At 41.0% G+C, this 22500-nt stretch overlaps 3 protein-coding genes across 3 annotated transcripts in view; 2 read left to right on the forward strand and 1 right to left on the reverse strand.

Annotated features, from left to right (window-relative positions):
- si:ch211-79k12.1 (uncharacterized protein LOC568891 homolog) overlaps nucleotides 1–1615 on the forward strand; it is a 12610-nt gene extending 10995 nt beyond the window's left edge. The window contains exon 7 of the mRNA XM_063198994.1: nucleotides 745–1615. Coding sequence (XP_063055064.1) covers nucleotides 745–832 — 88 coding nt within the window. The 3' untranslated portion in view covers nucleotides 833–1615. The remainder of the gene's footprint in view (nucleotides 1–744) is intronic.
- Nucleotides 1616–5205: 3590 nt separating this feature from the next.
- Nucleotides 5206–13648, reverse strand: LOC134448427 (membrane-spanning 4-domains subfamily A member 8-like). The gene is made up of 9 exons (XM_063198103.1): nucleotides 13476–13648; nucleotides 11945–12044; nucleotides 11200–11354; nucleotides 8935–9045; nucleotides 8607–8681; nucleotides 7448–7555; nucleotides 6780–6893; nucleotides 6409–6489; nucleotides 5206–5972 (listed from the first exon to the last, which is right to left on the reverse strand). Exons 2-9 carry the CDS (start codon nucleotides 12036–12038, stop codon nucleotides 5889–5891), a joined length of 822 nt encoding a protein of 273 aa, XP_063054173.1. The 5' UTR covers nucleotides 12039–12044; nucleotides 13476–13648; the 3' UTR covers nucleotides 5206–5888.
- Nucleotides 13649–20365: 6717 nt separating this feature from the next.
- The window catches only part of cadm4 (cell adhesion molecule 4), a 304741-nt gene continuing 302606 nt past the window's right edge, over nucleotides 20366–22500 (forward strand). The window contains exon 1 of the mRNA XM_063199001.1: nucleotides 20366–20616. Within this exon, the coding sequence (XP_063055071.1) occupies nucleotides 20544–20616 (73 nt within the window). The 5' untranslated portion in view covers nucleotides 20366–20543. The remainder of the gene's footprint in view (nucleotides 20617–22500) is intronic.

Consider the following 22500-nt stretch of genomic DNA (forward strand, 5'->3'; position numbering starts at 1 on the left):
TCCCATAATGTCAGTTGAGCTGAAACTGGTGTTGTTAGGTCTTGATTCAACCAGTTATTTTTAAGCGCATATTAGATCTTGGACTTGGACAGCTGGCTTTGATAACATGATGTCTCCTTTTATTGCGATGGTGTTCACTGTCCAAATGCATGTATTATCTAGTCATGATCCCATCTTTGCCGGATGTAGACAAGTGTCCTCCTTGAAAGAGAAACGATGTGGAGGAGAATAGCTGATCATAGCTCTGCCTCACACTACCCTTCCTCTTTATGTCCATTCGCTTGCAGTCTATCCATTCGCCTCCACTTGAAAGCTCTCAAGGTTAACTCCTGTATTCTGAAATAGATTGGCAAAAAGCAAATAAATCTGGGGTGCATTTCTTGAAAGCGTAGTTGTTAGCAGTAAGCAACTTGGGTAGTTGCCAATGGGAAATTGCATTGTAATCAACAAAGTAGCTACCGTAGTTAGCAACTACACTTTCGAGAAATGCACCCCAGAATTGTATAAAGTAGAAGTAGAGGTAATCTTGTAAATGTAATTACAACACTAGTTGAATGACGTTATATAGCTGCAACTTTGTAATATTGTAGTATTGTTGTAGTAAATACATCTGTAATAGTACCTCTACTTCTCCTTTATACAACTCTGCAGCAAACTGACTTGACCAGTTCCTCTGGAGCTAACCCCATATCCTCACATGCCCTCCTGTGTTTTTTGTCTTGTTTCCCCCCCCTTCCATTCCAGTGATGACCACTCCCAGACAAAGCCAATCTACAAAGGGAGCAACGAGTCTCTTCCCTCCACGACTGGAGACAACCAGCCTCTGGTGTAAAACACACTAGCGGTGCGCAAGGGGGCAAGCTGAAATGATGGGGGGGATGCGGTGACGGAGAGGTGAAAAACGATTGATGGTTTGGGTTCCAATGGGATATCGGGCTTGGGCGTTTATGGCGGACGGACGGACGGACAGAATGAGGGCCCACTTCAAACCAGAGCATTCATAAGGATGTGTGAGAGCAAGTGAGAAGGTTTTTTTTTGTTGTTGGTTTTTTTTTCCCCTCCATCTCCCGCCTCCCTGTTTTTATCACAGAACCTGTCTAAATTCAATAGGCAGGAGTGCTCTTCAGCAGAAGGTGTGCAATTTTCTCTATATTGATTTCGCAGCTCAGAAAATTGAGATTCACACTTCTTATCGCAGACGGGAGGGAGCTTCCTCGTGTGTCACATATATAGAGGAAAAATAAATATATATTTTCAGTCTGTTCTTCCTAGTGTTCTCCGCAGAGGTGAACCTCAGCAGAAGGCTCTCCTTCAGTTTTTCGGACTATCTCCTTAGTTGTTCTATGATGAAATGGTGTGTCTATTTTGGAAACCACTCCGTTGAAATGGAATTCTTAAGTGTGGTGTAATTTTCTTTTTCAATGGCGGTGAATGCTGTTACTTGGCCGTTCTCTCATCTGTTGCTGCTCAAAAACGATGATGAAAAGCTGCACCAGTGATTTTAATCGCACTTCGACACTTTGCATTTAAGACGTGTATTACAAGCGATGTACTATTACTGCTTTTTTTTCTAAATGGGTTGTTGGGGGGCTTCAATAAAATGGTATCAGCCACATTTTTATGTCATTATTGATTTGAGTTTGGGCAACACATATCTCAGACAGAGTGAAAATGCCCAAAGGCGGGATGCCACATCAGGACACACACACACACACACACACACACACACACACACACACACACACACACACACACACACACATTTAATCAAAGCCTTGGTGCACCATGGGGATGACGTTACCGAGCAATCACCTCATTCCTCAGATGACCTTTGTAGGCTAGAGTGATTAGTTACACATCTCCTTATCCAATTTTTTCCATTCATTGGAACTTTCCAGACAGTGTGTTGAAACAAACAGTTTTACGACTTTTGCTCTTTTAGTTCTTATTCCAGTGCGAGTTTAAAGCGGGCACAGTTCATTAAAGTTGCAGTTATCATAACTACCCCTTTCATTACAACTGTCTTTGGCATTTATGGTCGATTTATTATGATTTTATTATCAGTTGGCGGTTGACCGCTGGCCGCTGTTAATAACATTGTGCCGTGCTGCGGTGGTTTAACAATGACACTCCATTAACGCCCTCACGCGCCACGGAGCAGAACGGGCGGCGTGTTATTAAGCTGATCAATGCAAGACACCATTTCCCTCCCCTTTCCCTGCTCCCAATTTTCACAAGACATACAGTCCATGAGGCAGAGTAGATTTTCTGGTAATGCAGAGAGGTATCCACAGGGAGTGAGGGGAGCCATTTTGTGTGATACGCCAAAGGGATGTAAAGAAAAAGGACTATGATGACATTCTACTGTTTCTTTTTTTGTGTGACAGCATGTGCTGTACATATAGGCCTATATATAACGTGATGTTATGTGATCGTGATCTTATATTATACATAACTACCAACCCTAACCCAAACCACAAATTACAGTGCAAGTTGACAGTGTTACATGCCTTTACATACTTTCCTAAACTGTCCCCAATTAATGTAACTGGGAGGAAATAAAGTTTAACCTGACATTTTCTTGTGAAACATTGTTGCAACCCGTGTGCAATCACATGCATAAATATTTTATAAACATTCCAATATCTCTGCAGTCACTTATGACTAGACTTTTAATATTTCGCAGTAATCGTTTTCAAAATCTCCATAATTTTCCAACTCATATCAGCCAGCTCATTCCAAATGATTAATTTATGGTTTAAAAGTAAATTACTGTGTCTGTCAATAAGCTACCACACTAGTGATTTTGTCATCGTACTGAAAGCCATTCAAATTCTTGTCAGTTAAAAGAAATGTGCACATTTTTTAATCCCAAATGTATTCCATATTGTACCATTTGTTTTAGGCTATATCTACACTCACCCACACATACTCACCATACAAGACAGTTGAATGCCTCCAATGAAGCAATTACTATTTTGGAGAGTGTTCAATATTCAAGTAGCTGACCTGGCCTGTACATACTAGGTAATCAACCTAGGCAATTGCCTGGGGCCCTCAACTGAAGGGGGGCGGGTGCTAATGACTGGTGATGTGCTCTTATTAAAATAATAATAATAATAATAATAATTTTATTTATAAAGCACATTTCATACAAACATTGCAACTCAAAGTGCTCGAACAGCAAAAAAAAAAAAAAATGTCAACTGCAATGACAACTCTGTGTGTGGCAGCACCTCCCCGAATTCAATGACGGAAAAGAGCAATGATAGCGCTCTTGAAATATCCATCGAGGTGACTTTATGGGGAGGTGTCCCATCCCCAATAGCTTTGGAGGTGACCACCAAGTCTCTCTTTGCCTAGGGCCCCTAAATGCCTACAAACTGCCCTGTAGTCGACAATTCCAGGCCACTGAGGTATGTGTGCTATACAAGAAGGCTGTAAATCTACTGGGAGCCTCTGTTTCGAGGGCCGTTTGTGGCCCTTGAGGTCGTTTTATCCGGCCCCCAATATGATTTTAATGTTATGCAGCTTCACATGAAATATGACATATTTTGTAAAGGAATATTAGAAATTACATTTGCAATACGATTAATTTATATTCAGGGGTCCTAAAGAAGGTGGAGACTGTTTTAAAGGTAGCTGCCTTCAATATAGACCTAAAGTGCAGGGGGAAATCCTGGTTTGTGTTCATAATACGGCCCTTGGATGACTTTTACGGCCCTCGGATGAATTTGAATTGGCCCCTTGAATGAGAAAGGTTCCCCATCCCTGCAGTAAATACAATAGAAGTTGCATCAAGATGTTGCAAGCTATGGTGGGACATCAACCAGCAGGGGTGCGTGTGTGTGTGTGTGTGTGTGTGTGTGTGTGTGTGTGTGTGTGTGCGTGCGTGCGTGCGTGCGTGCGTGTGTGCGCGTGCGTGCGTGCGTGCGTGCGTGTGTGTGTGTTTAGCAGTAATGCAAATCAGTCTGCAAAATGACATTGCTCATATTGCTGTTAGTGAGAGGGTACACACATTTGGGCAGCTGGTGTGCATGTAGAATAAAACATTCAACTCAGAAAATAAGTACAAAGACATTTAAAAGGAAGCCATCCTGCATTTCCATGCCATTTGTTTCCTCAGTCTTTTTTTTTTTTTTTAACTTTTGCCTACTTTTAGAATTGTCAAATCTATTTTTTCCAACCAGGCGAAGATGAAAATGCAAAAAGCTCAGAACAAGCTATAAGGACCTTGCAGCTTCTCTGCTTGCTTGGGCCCCAATACAATGGGCTGGCCAACAAAAGCACACCAGTAGCTTTGGTAATAGCTTAGGCAATGAATTCTACCCACCCTTGGGGCAGGATAATGAAAAATAAGACATTCAACACATAACTCGTTTTATTTGGTGTTGCGAGTTGATTCCACCAACTCTGTGACACACTGTAGCCTAATGGCCACAGGAAGGTTCCGGGCTCAAATAGCTTGTACTATTCAGATGAATGGGCGAAGTTGAGCACATGCACCCTCATCAGTGACTCCAGGGATGGCAATATGTTGTTCATACGTTGCTTTTGGTAAAAGGATCAGCCACATTTAACCCATTTTGTCCTAATCTCTTTTTGGGAAAGGGTGCCCTCTGCCTATTAAATCCTAAATATCTCAGCCTCCGAAACACATACAAACATGATATGAGTTGCATTTAAAAGCTAGGACCCTCGTTTCGCTAGAATGTGTTCATTCAGCTCTAACTTACCCACATTTTTCATAAAACAGCTCAAATCTCAAGAACCTGAATGCAGCGTATGTGTGTCTCCAGGACACAATGGGTTCATATAATTTATTGTAACAAAAAAATAATGAATTCAATTCAATTAGATTGCTTCTTTCACCCATCAATACTTGTGTTAATCTGCAATTAAATCTCATCTTACATTATTCAGATGGTTACATTTAGTTGTGACATAACATTAGGCATGGCAAGCGTCATGTTTTAATAAAAACAAAATGAAGACAGTGTGAGAATACACTGAAATGCAGAGTAGTTGGATGTAGAGAAGAGAAGAGAATGCAGCAGATACCGTATTGGTCATTTCATCATTACTGTATGTCACACACACACACACACACATACACACACACACACACACACACACACACACACACACACACACACACACACACACACACACACACACACACACACACACACACACACACACACACACACACACACACACACACACACACAAATGGTGGGAACCCACTGCATACATACACAAGGTGGGAAGCCGCTTATACATGGGTTCTACTTTTTTCTTCTCCCCTGGCTGGGCGACCCTGGCTTACTCTTAGCTCACATGGTTGGCTGTCAGTGTCTTGTCCCTCCTCACACCGTGTTTATAAACAAAAAAGAAAACCCATCTATACAGTAGCTCCAAAGGGCAATACAGTATATACCCCATTCCTTATTCAGAAACAGGAAGTGACCACACACTTTTTGCTCTTTTAAGTTTCATCCTTTCATCAATATCATTTAATGCACAGTAAACATGTTGTGTTATGTAACGTGTTATGTTGTGTAATTCAGCACCTGGAGAGTCAAATCAACACCTTCTACAAGTGTATTTGCTCCCAGAGTATGTGTTCAATGAACATTGTTATTTTACTGTGTAGCAGGTGTTTGTTTTTTTTCAACTGTACATTCTTGATTAACATAGGCTTATATAGTTGGTAGTTAAGATAGCATTAGATTAAAGGGAAATTAAACCCCTCCATTCATGTAATATTGAAAGCCAATTTAAAGAGTTGATATAGCAGTGGCAAATATTAATTGAAATAATTTGTAAACAAGCAATCATATGCCTACACATTTCATGAGCACCTAAAGGTGTTGCACGCTCAATCTTCAAATTGGAAAGGGGAGATCTTCAGACTTGTCAACGCTGCTAACAGTTGAGGGGGGAGCCACGGAAGATGGGGAAAATCTGGTCTGTATGAGGAAAACAGCCAAGGAGAGTAGTATGTAAATACATGCACAGTATATACACAATAAGAAAGCAGTGCTAATTCAACACCTAGAGAGTGCATTTCACATTTTCTAGAGTCAATTTGGTCTCAGAGGACTTTATAAGCATTTGTACCATAGGCTACTGAGCACTGAGCTAGACAGGGCCACTAACAGCTTTGGGGTCAGGTCCATGAACAAAGTCAAATCATGAAAGGCCCCCCACCCAATAGATACAATGTAATGAGAACCCAATTCTCCCCCCAATGCCCCCTGACAACTGACAACCCACCCACCCCCCCTACTTTCCCCCTACTCCCTAAATATAGATACAGATAACTGTTACTATTACATAATGGCTATCAACTATTAGATATTCATTTAGTTTCATATACAAGTTTCGTACACATGGAGGCCTTACCTCAGAGGTGTTCACTGTGGTGGCCATTGTGTATGAGGGGGGGAAGGGCTTCGCCTCTTGACTTGAAATGTTGTTCAACACCTGTGTGCAACATTAGCGTTATACTAACTGCATTGACAGACATAAGTGCAGTACACTACAGTACACAACAAGAGATGCATAGACAGATGAGTGGGTAACAATGTTTAACAATTCCTTTTAGGTGTAATATACACATTATGTTGCAACATGTAATATTCCTCACACAATACAGTAGTCTACAGTGAAAAGTACTGTAGGCTATATAACGTCAAACACATACTGTGTTTTCTTAGTTAAAGGAAACAGTAAAATAAAGTGTAACCGACAAGTGTTTCTTTTACATATCTCACCTCAGGGGTAGAGGTAGAGGGGGCAATGTGGGCAAAAAATGCAAGAGCCACTGAGATCATGAACTCCACAAGTGCGAGGACTAACATAACACCAAAAATGCCTTTGAATAGGACCTATAATGGAAATAGACAAAATAACAATTAGGGACAAATCTATTAATTTCTAAAAAAAATTGTTACATCTTTTTTTTACATTCATTTCACATTTGTTTGTTTTACAGCCTTTGAACAGCAATGTTGACAGATTCAGGAAAGGTTTATGCTACAAGTATCTCCTCTCTCTCTGATATACTCACTGTTCTTTACACCTTAAGGCGTTATACTTTTTTTGCCTTTTTTAGGTGTTTTGGGACCATGATCAATGGTGATATTGCACTTGAAATAAATCATCATCATCATCATTTAATATGTCCTCTGTCAGGGTGTGACCTCACCCATGTAGTGAGAAGAGTTGTAGCGACAAAACATTTCCAGCAGAGGATGCACATATAGTACATATAGCAGCACACTGCACTCATCAACACATTGCATTGAGATGCATGACATGAGAAGGAATGTGTTGGCTTCACTAGACATCATGATAGGAGTAGCCAACGAAGTGAAATTGAGCAAAAGATTTCAAAAACATTTCACAAATAGTTTTTGATTTTGATACAACGTGTAAGTACCATGTCGTCGATGTACCCGTATTCATAGGAGCCCAAGTCCACACAGAACAGGATAAAGGCTATACATGCGCACAGGGCGCTTAGTGTGTTCACAACCCCCAAATGTCTCTGTAGAAAGAAAAAGAGAGCAGAAGCTTGACAATTGGTCATGTAGATAACCGTTCTACACATTTGATCAACTTTTAAAATCTCTCTCAGTCAACCTTTAAACAGTTTTCAAATCCCATTCTTAATGTTGTGCTCAATACCATGTAGGCCTACTGTATGTGCTGCTTCAACATACACAAAGTCTCCAAGTTACTAGTAGAGCAAGACATTTTTCAAAATAGTCGTCATTGCTACTAAATGATTAGTGTAAAAAAACCCTGTTCACTTTGGCATAAAAGTGTGCCATTTGACAGAAATACTCCATCGCCATATTTGTTATATAACTGTAACATTTGGCAGGAATATTTTCTGAGGCCCTCTGTTATTTCCTTTCAGTAAAGAAAATCAATGTGACAATTCTGATCATATTTATAGACAAAATCTAATGGAAATTAGGTAGTGCTTACAGTTTTTCTCAATTGGTTTGGCACATTTTTCACATCAGAATCGGAATTCTCAAAAGTTCTTGTTCAATTGTCACATCATTGTGTAACTTGTGCAGGTCAGTTTCTCCTGCTTTCAGCAAATTGCAAATGCTTTTGTCTATCCATGCAATTAAATTAATTGTATACAATTCTCAGTTTTTTGTACATTATCAATTGCTTTAGTGATGTTCAAAATGCTTCGTCACTGTATATATGAAACTGTCTCCCCCCAAAACATTTAGGCCCTAACTATGAGATGAGAAACAGACTTTAACCTGCACTATTGACACAATGGTGTGACAAATGAACAAGAACTTTTGAGAGTTTCGATTCTGATGTGTCAGACCTGGATGCTCTTCAGATACTTTCTGTTTGGGACTTAATTCCCCTCCAGCCTGTCTTTGTGTGACTTTGTTTTACTTCAAGTTTGTTTAATGCCCTGTCTTAATTGTAATAAAACCACCCCATGTCAGTTGTCTTTTAAAAGTCTTCATTTTAGCGTCAGATTGGTGTTATCACTCTCCCCATGAGGGCCGTGCATGTGTTGGGGGGTAACACATGGCAATAAGAAGATGAACAATCCTCACCACAGTCAAGGTGCGATTATCCATACTCGAGGGGCACCTAATGCCGGCAACTGTGTACGCTCCTGCGATGACATACTGTTGGCAACAGACAGACAGACAGACAGACAGACAGACAGACAGACAGACAGACAGACAGACACACACACACACACACACACACACACACACACACACACACACACACACACACACACACACACACACACACACACACACACACACACACGCAAACACACCATTGAATGAGCAGAGCATTTGACACACAGACATCTGTCATGAACTATGAACACTTGAAAAAGCAAATAATAATAATGGGCTTTAATCTTACCCAGACAGAACCCCAGAACATGACCCCAGACTTTGCTGATGTCGCAGTGGGTTTAATGATGGTAACGATACCAAACATGATGGTGATTAGGCCAATCAGTGCCTGAACAGTCTATGGAAAGTGAAGAGGGGAAAAAACAGAAGGAACCAGAGAAAGAGCCTATAGTTATGTGCAATAAGCAAAGCTTAAAGGTACACTGTGCAGGAAATGGCCAAAAAAAGGTACTGCAGCTTTGCTGCTCAGTGAAACGGGGTTGCCTATTGGCAAATTTGATCTTTTCATGAAAGTTTAGCAATAAACTAATATTGTCTAGTATGGCCTAAGTACAGTCATTTTTGCAGCTAAAAATGGCTATTTCTGGAAATTCAAAATGGCGGACCATGGAGAAGATCCACCTTTTCACGTATGAAAAGTGCAATTTTTCCAGTCATAATGAATACTTAGAATTTGATGGTGGTGGTAAGTATTCATGAAAAAGGTAAAATTAGTGAATGGGTAGCATGAATTCTATAAATAAACAACTAAAAATCTTACACAGTGTACCTTTAACTTAGGAAAGCAGGTCACTGGTAGCCTGGGTCTGCCCATACTGTATATCCTGTGACGCTGCTTAATATTTTGCAAGTCAAGACACTCAAGCTTCCTATATGATACAGACAGTCATGGGTATGTGAATAGGATGTCAGACTTGCAGCCCAATGGTTGCTGGTTTGATTCCTAACCTGCCAGGTTGGTGAACACTTTTCTAACTGCTTGATAGGAGACGTTTAAAACCCCTTCCTCTGTTATAACCTTATAGTCCGCAAAATGGTGATGACCAAGTCTTACTTTTTCAAGTCTTTTTTAAAAAAATAGTTTTTTAGGGCTGTTTTTTGCTGGCGCAGCAACCTAACGCTTTACCGCTAGGCGACGGAAGGGCCATCTGATTGTACAATTTTTAGAGGTTTTCTGTGAGATTTTATGTCATATCTTTCTCTAAGTAGCCTGACCAGATTAAAATCTGAAACCCTCTTATGTACCACATACACATATTGTCATGAAATTATGACATTGTGAATTGTCCCTGACAAATAAACTCCTAGCATAGGAATGGTTCAGAATAGCAATATGTGGCTCAGTCTTTTCAGCAAAGAGTGAATCTGAATGGGCCAGCCGCTAGGCTCATCTGCATAAAGCAGCTATGTCAATAACACTGTCTGTCATTGGTCTCGCTGGTAGCTAAGTGAAAGGAAAAGGTGAGCTGATTGATTGTAGCCTTAACGAGTAAAGCCACTTCATGGATGTCGGTTAAACCCAGGTTTCGGAGGCTAGGTCAGTGGGTCAGAGATGATTGATAGGGTAGAGACGGTTCATAAGGACTTTGGCTCTAAGCTGCAGTCGTATGGCAGCCATGCCCCTTTAGGAGGCTGGAGGCTGGGGTGCAATCCAATAGGCGACCTTGCGTCCTCCACTTGTGCTTGTGGCCTCGCCCCGCCTCCTGGCCCCTCCTCCGTGGAGAAAACAATAAAGTTTTGTAAGATAATGAAATATAATGCTGTTGTCAGTGATGTCATCATGACATATTACTTCCTGGTACGAGGCCACAAGCACAAGTGGAGGACACAAGTTTGCATATTGGAACGCACCCAAGGAGAATGAAGGAGTCCAATGGAAGGTCACATCCATTTAGGAGACCAGACTTCATATTGCTTTGTTGCATCGGTGACACATGGTATGATTTATCTTGGTTACCATATTGAAAATCATTGACTGGGTCACTAGGTCATGATTTAGCCAAGGGCAGACAATAGGCGAAGTCAGGCAATACATCTAGTGTGCTCTCCCTTCAGTGCCTTCAGTGACGCTTAAAGGTGCACTGTGTGATAATTTTAGTAGTTTCTTTCCAGAATTCATGCTGCCCATTCACAAATGTTATCGTTTTCACAAATGCTTACCACCCCTAAAATTCTAAGTATTTATTATGATGGGGGAAAACGGCACTTTTCATACATGAAAAAGTGGATCTTCTCCATGTCCGCCATTTTGAATTTCCAGAGATAGACATTTGTAGCTGCAAAACTTACTCTACAGTACATTGGCCATACTAGTAAACATTCAAAATCGAATTTGTCAATAGGCAGCACAGTTTAAATGAGCAGCAGCATAGTTGCAATACTTCCTTTGGCAAAATATTACACAGTCCATTGACTAATTATTAGTGTCTAGCTAACATGTGAAGTACAAAATGGTACCAAATGTTTCACCTACAGATCGTGTGACACTCACCCCCAGTGTAGTCTGCTCCCTCTTGACGAAAGTCTCTATCAGACTCAGTTTGCTTGTAAACCTGCCATTCTGTGACGGTGCCGTTCTGAGCAGCCCATTTTGCTGCCAAGAGTGTGGGCCCGGTGCTGGAGAAGGCTCCTCATACAGCTGCTGCTCTGGTATGAAGGTATACATGTATGTGGTGCATAAGACTCAAAGACCCGAAGAAATGATTCATGTACTTGTAACAGAAAGTCACACACGTAGGCCTATGTCATAAAATTTTAAGTCGCAGAATATATTTTCTGCCCTGCAAGTACAACAAATAGGTTGCAAGTGCACACATTTCTAAATAAAAGTACAGTACAATTTTTTCAATGCTCATGGCTATGTTACCTCGGTAACACTTTATAATAATGTCTGCTTAGTAAAGACTTAGTAAATAATGTACTAATGATGAACAAAACATTAACAAATGTTTTTATCATTAACTAAGTTTTATTAATGCTTTATAAAATATCAACAAATAATATATACAATATTTTACATATTTTATAACAGAGTATTTTATTCATTTACAAGCAATTTGTAAATGTTTGATGAATATAAGATATTAACATAACATTTCCTAGTCATTTACAAACATTTGTTAACATTTCCTAGTCATTTACAAACATTTGTTAATGTTTTGTTCATCAATAGTTAATTCATTATTAAGTCTTTATAATGCTTTTTTGCATCCATTATTATAAAGTGTTACCGTTACCTCTCCCCTGGGCGTCTGGCTCTCGGTACACGTGTGTCACCACCACAACGCCGTTGCCAAGCGGAACTGGAGCACTCCTGTTGCTGCTGGACATCCTCAACTGAAAGAGGTCAGAGGGAATTGGCATGTAGGCCTATTATTTAGTTATAGTTTTTCCCAATTGTTTACGCACAATTTCTTCAACTTCCTTTCTTGAGACACAATTCTGAAAACATGCCCATTTACCAATAGGGGTCGACCGATACAGGTTTTTTAATCGCCTATGCGATACCGATTTTTTTTTCCATCACCCTTGGCCGATACCCGATTTCCGATACCCGATATTTGGGGCCGATATGGGTTAAAAAAAAGGTTAAAAAATGACAAATATTTCAGGTCTCAAGTTAAAAATTAACATTCCTTTAACATTATCAAATTGAGGTAGAACTTGTAACATTTAAACACCCACTCTAACAATCAAGCAATGTCTAACAATCAAGTAATAAAAAAGTAAAGTGTCTTGGTGCTTTTAAAAAAACCCGAATGACATAAAATAATAAATATTGAGTATCGGCCAAAACCACACGTGTATCGGCCGATACGATACACTTTAAAAAATGCAAATATCGGCCCGATACCGATACCGATATATATATATATATATCGGTCTATCCTTATTTACCAATTCCCTGAACCAATTGCATTGAACTACAGGCACCTTGCTCTAATCTCCAATTTCAGTTCTAAAGCACAACCACCTTTTCAAATCACTTCACACAATCTGCATCCTCAACTGAAAGAGGTCAAAAGAAATTGGCACCAAAATTGGCCTGTAGGCCTATGTATTTTATAAAATCTGTTATGACATGGCCACTGTTATGTCATGTTACGAAAATGGCAATGACCAAGTCCTAATGCATCACTAAAGGCTTTGTATTATGTCGAAATGTAGTAGGCCTTCTATGATTTTCTCTTTTCAATGACTATTACATCGCTCGACTGGTGGAACTGTGCACGTTACAAAAGAGTCTTAGCATCTTCCTTATTTTTTCATAGGTCAAAGAAGAACTTCATTTAGCACAATTAAAGGTGCATTTGATGGTCAGTTATGTTGGTCACAGCCACCACTAATTTTGAACAACATGAGCCCTGCTGCAAAAGTTCAAATTGGTGGTGAAAGTAGTTTATTTTAGGTCACAAAATCCACGATGATGCGCTAAGATAACAGGCTGTAATGAAATCCTCTCCAGGAAAACATTATGTGCCAGCCTTTCGGTGGACAAAGGCCAAAATAAAACCCTAAAATGACACGGTTATGTGTGCCTATCAGTGACTGCTGAACTTCAGAACTTGCAATGTTTTCATGCCATGCTATGAACCGGAATATGATTAATTTAATCCAAAAAATATGTAGTTTGATCAGTAGGCTATATCCTATCGTACTGCCAGAACACCTGTCTGAACAGGTGGCACACTTTTGAGAAATGAAAAACAAAAAAGCACCTGACAGATACACACCAACAGATCAAAATGATGGGAAAACTTCACCTACCTCCACAGCTTTTTGCCTCTTTTGTAAAATATACTAATGATATGAAAGTGGTTTTGGCTAAGAGCTCTGTGTTTGGCCGCTTGTATTCTTGGTTCGTCTGTTATGTGTTGGTCCTTCCGCACTTTGACAATATATAACCGCACCACTGGACTTTGAGCTCTTTCAATACCTAGATAAAGGTTTATGGTTTACTGTACCAGCATATCATGTTGACACATATGTGAAGATATTCTGGGACATGTGTTTCCTGATCCTTCCCCCATCTCTCTCCCATTCATTTCCAGTCACACGCTCTCACACAGCCTATTTTTCTGTCCAAGTAGTGTTGTTATTGTTCTGTCCAAAATATACTGTATACATACCATATAAATAAGGTCAAATTCAGAAAAGCAAGCTGACAGATCTTTATATTACATTACACTTCTGTGACACTTTTATTTATCCAAAGCAACATAGTTATTCACAGGGCATTAGTTACAGTCCCTGGAGTAATGTGGGGTTAGGGCGATGCCTTACTCAAGGGCACTCTGAACTTAAAACCACCTCCCTAACCGTAGGCCATGGTTGCCCATAAACCTTAGCCAACACCTCAAGCTTGCCCCTTTTTCCCGGTAGGATTTTCCATCTGCACTAGGCAGTGACAATTCTAACATGCTGTCAAAATGTCAGAGTGATATGTATAACTTTTTCAGGTATTATCAGGTAGATAAAGGAATGGGCCAAACAGACTCTCTCTCTCTCTCTCTCTCTCTCTCTCTCTCTCTCTCTCTCTCTCTCTCTCTCTCTCTCTCTCTCTCTCTCTCTCTCTCTCTCTCTCTCTCTCTCTCTCTCTCTCCCTGTGTGTCTGTGTGTGTGTGTGTGTGTGAGAGAGGGGGGAGAGTAAGACAGACAGACAGACAGACAGACAGACAGACAGACAGACAGACAGACAGACAGACAGACAGACAGACAGACAGACAGACAGATAAACAAGCAATAGACAGGGGTCCAGCTGGACAATCTGTGGACAATGACATCTTGACCCAATCTGCAACACGCCCACAGCTCCATCTTATCTGTGTACTTTGTCCCCTTAGCGCAGAGCCTCTGTTATAACCCTGCTGTCATCAAAATAGTAATGACCAAGTATTAATGTTACATACTGTAAGACTCTCTGCATTGTCGTACTGTAGAAATGTTATCATGACCTTGTACATATGTTTTGGAGCTGCCCCTCATTATATAGTTACTGGTCAAATATTTTTGCCAACTCTGTCAGAAGTACTGGGTGAAAATATTGAACCCAATTCACTTACTGTGATATTTGGAATCCCCCCTTCTCCTTAGGGAGACATATCCTTTGGCTTCCTTTGCAAAATCTAAGAAAGATGATCTTGCTTTTGCCACCCTACTGGTGAGACGACTGATTGTTTTGAACTGGAAATCTTCTGTACCACCCTCACATACCCGTTGGATCAAGGACATCCTCTATTTTCTCAAACTAGAAAAAATCAGACTCTCGATGAGGGGTAGAGGCGGTGGTGTAGTCTACGTAAAACACGGGTATACGGAGTATACCCACTTCAAAATTTCAGGAATTTCAGTGTACCCACTTAAAATTGATTGATCCATTATTTTGAATGGCACAAATATATACAGTATACCCGCTTCAAAAAAATGCTCTAATATACAGTATACCCACCATAAAAATGTAGACTACACCACTGGGTAGAGATGGAGTATTTGTGAGTCTTTGGGGACCATTCTTTGAGTATATCAACAGGCCTGATTTCTCGATATTTGATATGTAGGCTTTTTTGCTGTTTTTGTTTTTGTTGTTTTTGTTGTTGTTGTTGTTTGTCTTTGTATGTTTGTTTTTGTTTTTTGTTGTTTTTTCATCAAAAAAGAAAAAAACTGTTCATGTGTAATATTGTTAGATAATTTTGCTTAATAAAAAAAAGTTGGAAAAAAAAGAAATGTTATGATGTAGTTGAGTGTTTTCATCAGAGTGAATAGGCCTGTCAATGGGCCCATCTGCTGTAGAGACGCTTCAGAATGGGTCTTGCGCACGTGCATGTACGCATGTATACATATGCAACACACACACACACACACACACACACACACACACACACACACACACACACACACACACACACACACACACACACACACACACACACACACACACACACACACACACACACACACACGCTATAATAACTGTGTGTGTGTGTGTGTGTGTGTGTGTGTGTGTGTGTGTGTGTGTGTGTGTGTGTGTGTGTGTGTGTGTGTGTGTGTGTGTGTGTGTGAGAGAGAGAGAGAGAGAGAGAGAGAGAGAGAGAGAGAGAGAGAGAGAGAGAGAGAGAGAGAGAGAGAGAGAGAGAGAGAGAGTAAGATGCCTGCCTTGTGCTGAATGTATGTAAAAGTGTGCTATATATGGTTAATATACACTCACCTTCCACTTAATTAGGAACACCTCTCTACTGCTGGGTTGGACCCCCTTTTTCTTCAGAACTGCCTGAACTGTCTGCAACAATACTCAGGTAGGCTGTGGCACTCCAACAAAGATAAATTGGTACTAATTGGCCCAAATTGTGCTAATAAAATATCCTTATGCCATATATCTCCATATATCTCCAGTCTGAAACGTTGATGTAAGGCAGGGTTGACCCATGTTTTCATGCTGTTGACGCCAAATTCGAACCATTCCACCTGAGTGTTGCAGTAGATATCAAGACATTTTTCTTTCGACCGGTGAGTGTATATAATGTGTAATGATGTGTGTAATACCTGTGTGTAATGTCTTCTGTATTTATATATGTATATGCCACTTGATACGTGGGATCAATAAATGATACTCTACTCTACTCTACTCTACTCTACTCTACTCTACTCTACTCCATTCTACTCTAACCTACTGGTAGGTTTCCGCTGTATGCACCAATGATCAATAGAGAAGGACTTGCTGGCAACTCCAAAAGTCAAAACAAAGTGTGGAGAGGAAGCCTTTAGCTGCTACGCTACAAAGCTTTGCAACCAGTTTCCAGACGATGTAAAAAAAAAAAATGCCCCCAGCTATTGATTGTTTTAAATCCAGACTCAAGACGAAACTTTTCTCAGATGCCTTCCCATAGCCACCCTAAATGTTCAACCTTTTTATTTTGATGTCTTATTTTAATCTTTCAATTCTCTTTGATTCTTATATTTATTGAATGCTTCTCTATTTCTCATTTTCTTTATTACTTAACGTTTGGTGAAGCACATTGAACTGCATCTGCGTATATATGAAATGTATAAACTTGCCTGGCCTTGCCTTCATAAGGGGTGAGGGCCGGAGCAACGTTTTTGTTTGTTGTGTCTTTGCACCTCCAGTCTTCCTCCAGCATCTGTACTTCACCTAGCCTGATTATCATCGACTTTCAAATCTCTTCGAGACTTGGTCTGAGCCATTAGTGCTGGATATACACACTATAGGCCTATCACTGTGCAACATGGCATCATGAAAAGTAAACAAGGTAACACGCAGATTTGAACCGTCTATCACATATGTATTTGCCTTTGCAAGCTAACGCATGCTCCACAACGCCCTGCGTGACAGGTTAGGTCACGGCAGAAAAACTGTGCGAAAAACATGACAAAAGTGCTTTTCCGTGGCGTTTGAGGAGCATGACTTCATTTGAAAAGGCGACGCACCACAATCCCGAATGCACTAGCGTGAGATACACACGCCTGTGCATGATGCCAGTCTGCACTGTGCCATTGTATGTCTACTCAGTCCTTCATGGGTAAGAAGTAATTCAGTGTGGTGATGCATGCTTGCGAACCAACCGATTCCTTTGAGTGTCTACTAGATGTGAATGATGGGGATTGAGTCGCAGCCAGGGGAGTTGTTCTTTTTAAAGTGAGTTCATTCTGAATTAAATGTCTTATGTATGTAAACGTACAGTAGAAAAGAAGAACCCGAGTGCGATCCACTTTTTCACCTTCCAAGTTATTCAACTGGAGACGCACCACACGGAAGAGCGCGGTGTATCTGAACTACTACTTCTGTAAACGTACAGTAGCCACTGAATAAATATCTTTAAAAGCCTCTCAAGAACACAGGGAGCTACAGTAGGCTAAGACCTACCGTTGGGGCAATGCACCCTTATAAAAGGGGGCAGGCAGCCACAATCAAGGAACGCCAGAGGCTGCAGCTCAAAAACATTTTTAACTTTTAAATGCTTAATAATTCAAAACATGTATCACTTCCTCGATCTGGATGGCTGCCAATGTTCTTTAAAAACTCTCCACAGGAGGTGCTGTAACCTAGTTTGCATCAAAGACCTGAACTGTAATGGAGTTTGAAAGGTGTGAGGCTATTTGTTGTGATATTCACACTTTTCAATATTTGTTCACATTTCTAAATGGCAGGGCAGGGCAGTCATGGGTAAGCGGTTAGGGTGTAGCTTGTAGCAAAAAGGTTGCCAGTTCGACTCCCGACCGGCCAGATTGTTGGGGGAGTAATCAACCAGTGCTCTACCCCATCCTCCTACATCACTGAGATACCCTGAGCATGGTACCGTCCCGCTGCACTGCTCCCAAGGGTTGAGGGCTGACCCCTTGCACAGGTAAGGCATAAAAGCAATTTTGTTGCGTGCAGTGTTCACTTGTGCGCTGTGTCACAATGACAATGGGAGTTGGACTTTCACTTCACTTCTAAATAGAGGAACTTGACCACTCACAAGCACTCAACTCAAATCATGGCAAACATTAGAGCCATCTCAAGATCTGACTCATAGAGATGCCAAAAAGACCCACACATTTGACCTATGAACTACACAACATTAAAGGTCCTGTAGGCCCATGTAATTTTAGTCATTCAATTCAACATGTATGCTGCCCAAAATAAATCTTTCCTTCCATGACTACTAATAAAACAACATTTACTGGTCAACAGAGGTGTCAAAAGTAAAAGTAAAAGTAAAAGTAAAAGTAAAAGTAAAAGTAAAAGTAAAAGAAGATACACAGTTTCCTTCCAACACAAGTAACTTATCTGAGTAACCAGTAGACCCATGTACTTGTCTTACGATCAGCTAACTCTGCACTGGTTGGATCAAGTTTGTAGTGGGTCCTTGTTATGCTTTCAGTGTTTTTCAGTATCAACACAGTCTATCTATCTCATTAGGTACAATGGAGTAAATGGTGTAACAGCTATGTAATGCCACGTGCTAGTGTTGTAATTACACCACAAAAGTACTTTTACTTTTACTTTTGACACCTCTGCCGGTCAAAGATATATATTACTGTTAAATTAAAATGGCAGACATGAAGGGACACCTAGGCCTATATTAATGCATGAAGAGAGTCATAATGAGGGATGTAACGAACACATAGAGATTGATGGTAGATACTGCTGTCAAAAAATAAACAATAAAACACTAGGTTATAATGAAAATGAACATAGGCCTACAGAGCGTGCACAATCTCATTTTGTCAAGCCTATCAATAACAATGACAATTTTATAGACAATTTTATTTATTATGACAAATTAATTAGGTACAGTGATCCATATTGTTTTCACACCTTCTGTCTGGCTGAGCCAAATTCCAATTCAGTCTCTATCATTATGAGATGACTGGTTGGTTGAAGTAGTGAGCTGAACAGAAACCACTAAGCACAAAAAAATCATTTAAACGATCACATACGAGCAATCTCTTATAATATTCATGAACATCACCAAATTTGTTAACAGGCAGCACACATTTTGTAAGCAAACAACTAGGCTAAAAAATAATATACCCTACCCGAAGGTGTGCCACCTATCATGACTCATGAGGTCATATTTGTATGAAGTAAAAGTAGGCCCACCGTTGCAATGTAATTACAACACTAATAATGTGACGTTACAGTTGCAACATGTAGGCCTAATATCACAGTAGGCTACTTTTTAAAAATGAGTTACATTCGCAATAGTAAGACTATTTCTACTTCTTCTTTATACAAATCTGATAGACATTTTGTTTCTAAATGACTTTTTGAAGGTGGAGAAGTGCAAACATAGGCCTATTCTAATTTGAACACCCAAGTGAGCAGTTCACAGTCGGGTGAGTTACGATAAAAGACTTTGATAAAACCCTAATTAAGAAGCCAGCCAGGATCATTGCATTTGGCACAGTCTGCAAGACACTCGTCAGGTGCAACGGAGCTTTGTGTCAATTCACACAAACCATCTGACGGTGTCGCCAGATTCAAACTAAGAACCTGCTGGACTGCCGTGACTGCCCAAAAGGACTGTTGGATTGTTGCAGCAAAGTTTCATCCTTCATACATCGTCCATTCATCTTTATTCTGGGAATTATCGTGAATAGGCTATATGATAGGCTGTATGAAATGAGCCACTACCACTGCTACAGTGTGCACAGCTTTGCCTGGAACTCGTGCGCTTTTAAGATGGATGCAAGATGTTTCGCCTATTGTCAGACTATGACAGGCCTACGTTGTCAAAATGAAGGTTTTAAAACTTGCTTAGAAAACGTGATTAGAATTGCGGGGATTTTGAAAACACTTCCTGGGTAGGCTATGTTTCTCAGATAGTAGCCTAGTTCGGACTCTGGGGGGGGGGATTAGAACATTATTTTCCCATTGCCTAAAGCGCATGTCGTGTGGTCCCGATGGAAGAGGACAGGGAAGATGCTCAACACAATATTTCTGATCAAGATAGACTTTATTTTTAAAGGGTACTCTGCTATAAGCCACTCCCACAGTCTGGTAAAGCTACCTTACACGCCCCCGACGCGTATGATCCCTGCAATTGGACGGCGTTTCGCACTTGGGTCCGCCTCCAAAGCGTTAAGTGTATTAACATTTTAAAGTAACCAAGAAAACCGGACAAACCACGCACACTGCTTGTCATTACTGTGTTGTAGTGGGTGTGTGTGTCTGTATGACCAGTAGCAGGCTATGTAAGACGTGTGACATAAACCATCGGGAGGCATATCATAACATAACTTCAGTATAGATTTTACCCTACGCGCTAATGCCAAATTTACTTCTGTACTTGAAGAGGAATTAAAAAAGAAGAGAAAAAGGGACTAACACCAACGATGGCGTTGTCGACTTCATGGAAGGACTGCTCTCTTTTATGCATGGTATTCCTGTTGTCCTACGTTCGCACAGGTAAGATGACTGATGCTTGTCTGAAGGAGAAATTATGCCAGTTATCGCAATGCTCATCATTTGCGGTAGAAGTCGACACTGAATTTACAATGTTCTCTTCCGAGGCACAGGGAGGACCATGTTGCGAATGTGAGGGCACCCTTGACTCCGGCTGTATTGTGGGACAAAATAGATGGCTTGGTAGCCTTGCAGAGAGGAAGGTGTGTGTGTACATTGTTCTTGTCCGCGCGCACAATGCGGACGTTCAGCTGTCAAAAGGTTCCAGTGTGTTTGGCCTCTTCACTTGAAGCACGCGCTTTCGTTACAGCAAGCCAGCATCGCTATGTTGTCACATGCACGCGGTGTAGAATGAAATGTGTTGACAATTCTGTCGAAGAATGTCATGAACCCCCTTTGCAAAAGAAAACAAACTAAAACATTATAGGCTACTGTGAGGGCGGTCATGTAAGGATAAGGAGACGCAAAATGACTTCCGATCTTGAATTGGTTATTTGTTTTTCCACATCCTAGAAGGAGACTACAGTCTATGAGCTGAAAGTATTGTGATGGTTACAGGGGGTGTCGCCCTCGATATGTGATGAAAAGAAAATCCCTGCAGTGTAGTAGCATGTGAGAACTTAAGCCTCGTCACCTGAGGTATTGCAAAATGTAGGTCTAGCTGAGTTTTCCCACTCATCGTATGCAGGTTTTGAGAAAATGCAGTCGGCCAAGTGTCTAAAGTAGCCGGCTCCTTTTTTTGTCGAATATACTGGCAGCTCTCTCGTAACCGGAGGGCAGGGACGGCATAGTTGGAACTCCTGAAAATGTGAGAGTCAGCTGTACCAAACAATCCGTTGAGCCAACTCGAGTGAAGGAAAAAGGATTTTTGGCGCTTTCCGTTGTTCTTTTGCGTATTTACGCCACCCAATAATCTCCAGTCTGTTTAGAACCCCTACTCTCTTCCGCGCGCGGATGTTGTGTCCCGCGCGATTCCCAATAGGGGCGGCAGATTTCATGCTCGCCATCCTGTGATGACAAGTGCGTCTGTGCTGCTGTCAGGGGATCTGCTTGAATCCCCAAGCCGCATACCTATATGTTCAGTCTCAACCATTCTTTTAATAATAATGGGGCTGAGCTTTAGTCGCCTACTCTCAGTCAAACTGGAAGAGAACATTCATACAAGAAGAGCTAAGTCAGTTGGCTCTGTGCCACTTGTCCCGGTTGTTTTTACTACACTGGTGGGTTAGTTAGGTTTGGCCACACCTGCGTCTCTACCACCGTGTATTTGCACAAGGTTTCTTTGGCTTCACAATGGAGCCATATTGTCCACCTTTTCTTTTGGCTTTTTTGGAGATGCCGATGCGGCTTTTGATCCTCTGGTTGGCAATTTGCAGCTGTGAATACATGTAGCACAATGGCTTGGCCATGTAGTGTGTGTGTGTGTGTGTGTGTGTGTGTGTGTGTGTGTGTGTGTGTGTGTGTGTGTGTGTGTGTGACTGGAAGCTTGTTAGGTGTGTTTCTCTGCTTTTGCTCTGTGGTCTCTCACGGGGGTAGGATGTCTGCACGGGTTTGGACTGTGTGTGTGTGTGTGTGTGTGTGTGTGTGTGTGACAGAGACACTGTTGTCTGTGCAGTGACCTTTTCATCAATGTAATGGGCTCGCTTTTGGTGAGCAGTGTTTTTTTTATTACATTTTCCTGTTAATGTAGATTGTGCAAATGTATTCTTCCTGTGTTGCATGGATACAGACATGACACGCACGCACACACTAATATTACTACTCTCTCTCTCTCTCTCTCTCTCTTTCTATCTCTCTCTTTCGCTTGCTAACACACACACACACACACACACACACACACACACACACACACACACACACACACACACACACACACACACACGCACT

This window comes from Engraulis encrasicolus, chromosome 5 (genome assembly GCF_034702125.1).
Source record: "Engraulis encrasicolus isolate BLACKSEA-1 chromosome 5, IST_EnEncr_1.0, whole genome shotgun sequence".
Lineage (NCBI taxonomy): Eukaryota > Metazoa > Chordata > Actinopteri > Clupeiformes > Engraulidae > Engraulis > Engraulis encrasicolus.

Bases quoted from the DNA above. Each gene is read 5' to 3' on its own strand.
- LOC134448427 (XM_063198103.1), bottom strand. From the start codon at position 12,038: ATGTCCAGCAGCAACAGGAGTGCTCCAGTTCCGCTTGGCAACGGCGTT. The intron at 7,556-8,606 runs GTGAGGATTGTT...TTCTTTCTACAG, and splicing joins ATAATCGCACCTTGACTGTG to AGACATTTGGGGGTTGTGAA. The intron at 6,894-7,447 runs GTACTTACACGT...TTTCCATTATAG, and splicing joins ACGGGTACATCGACGACATG to GTCCTATTCAAAGGCATTTT.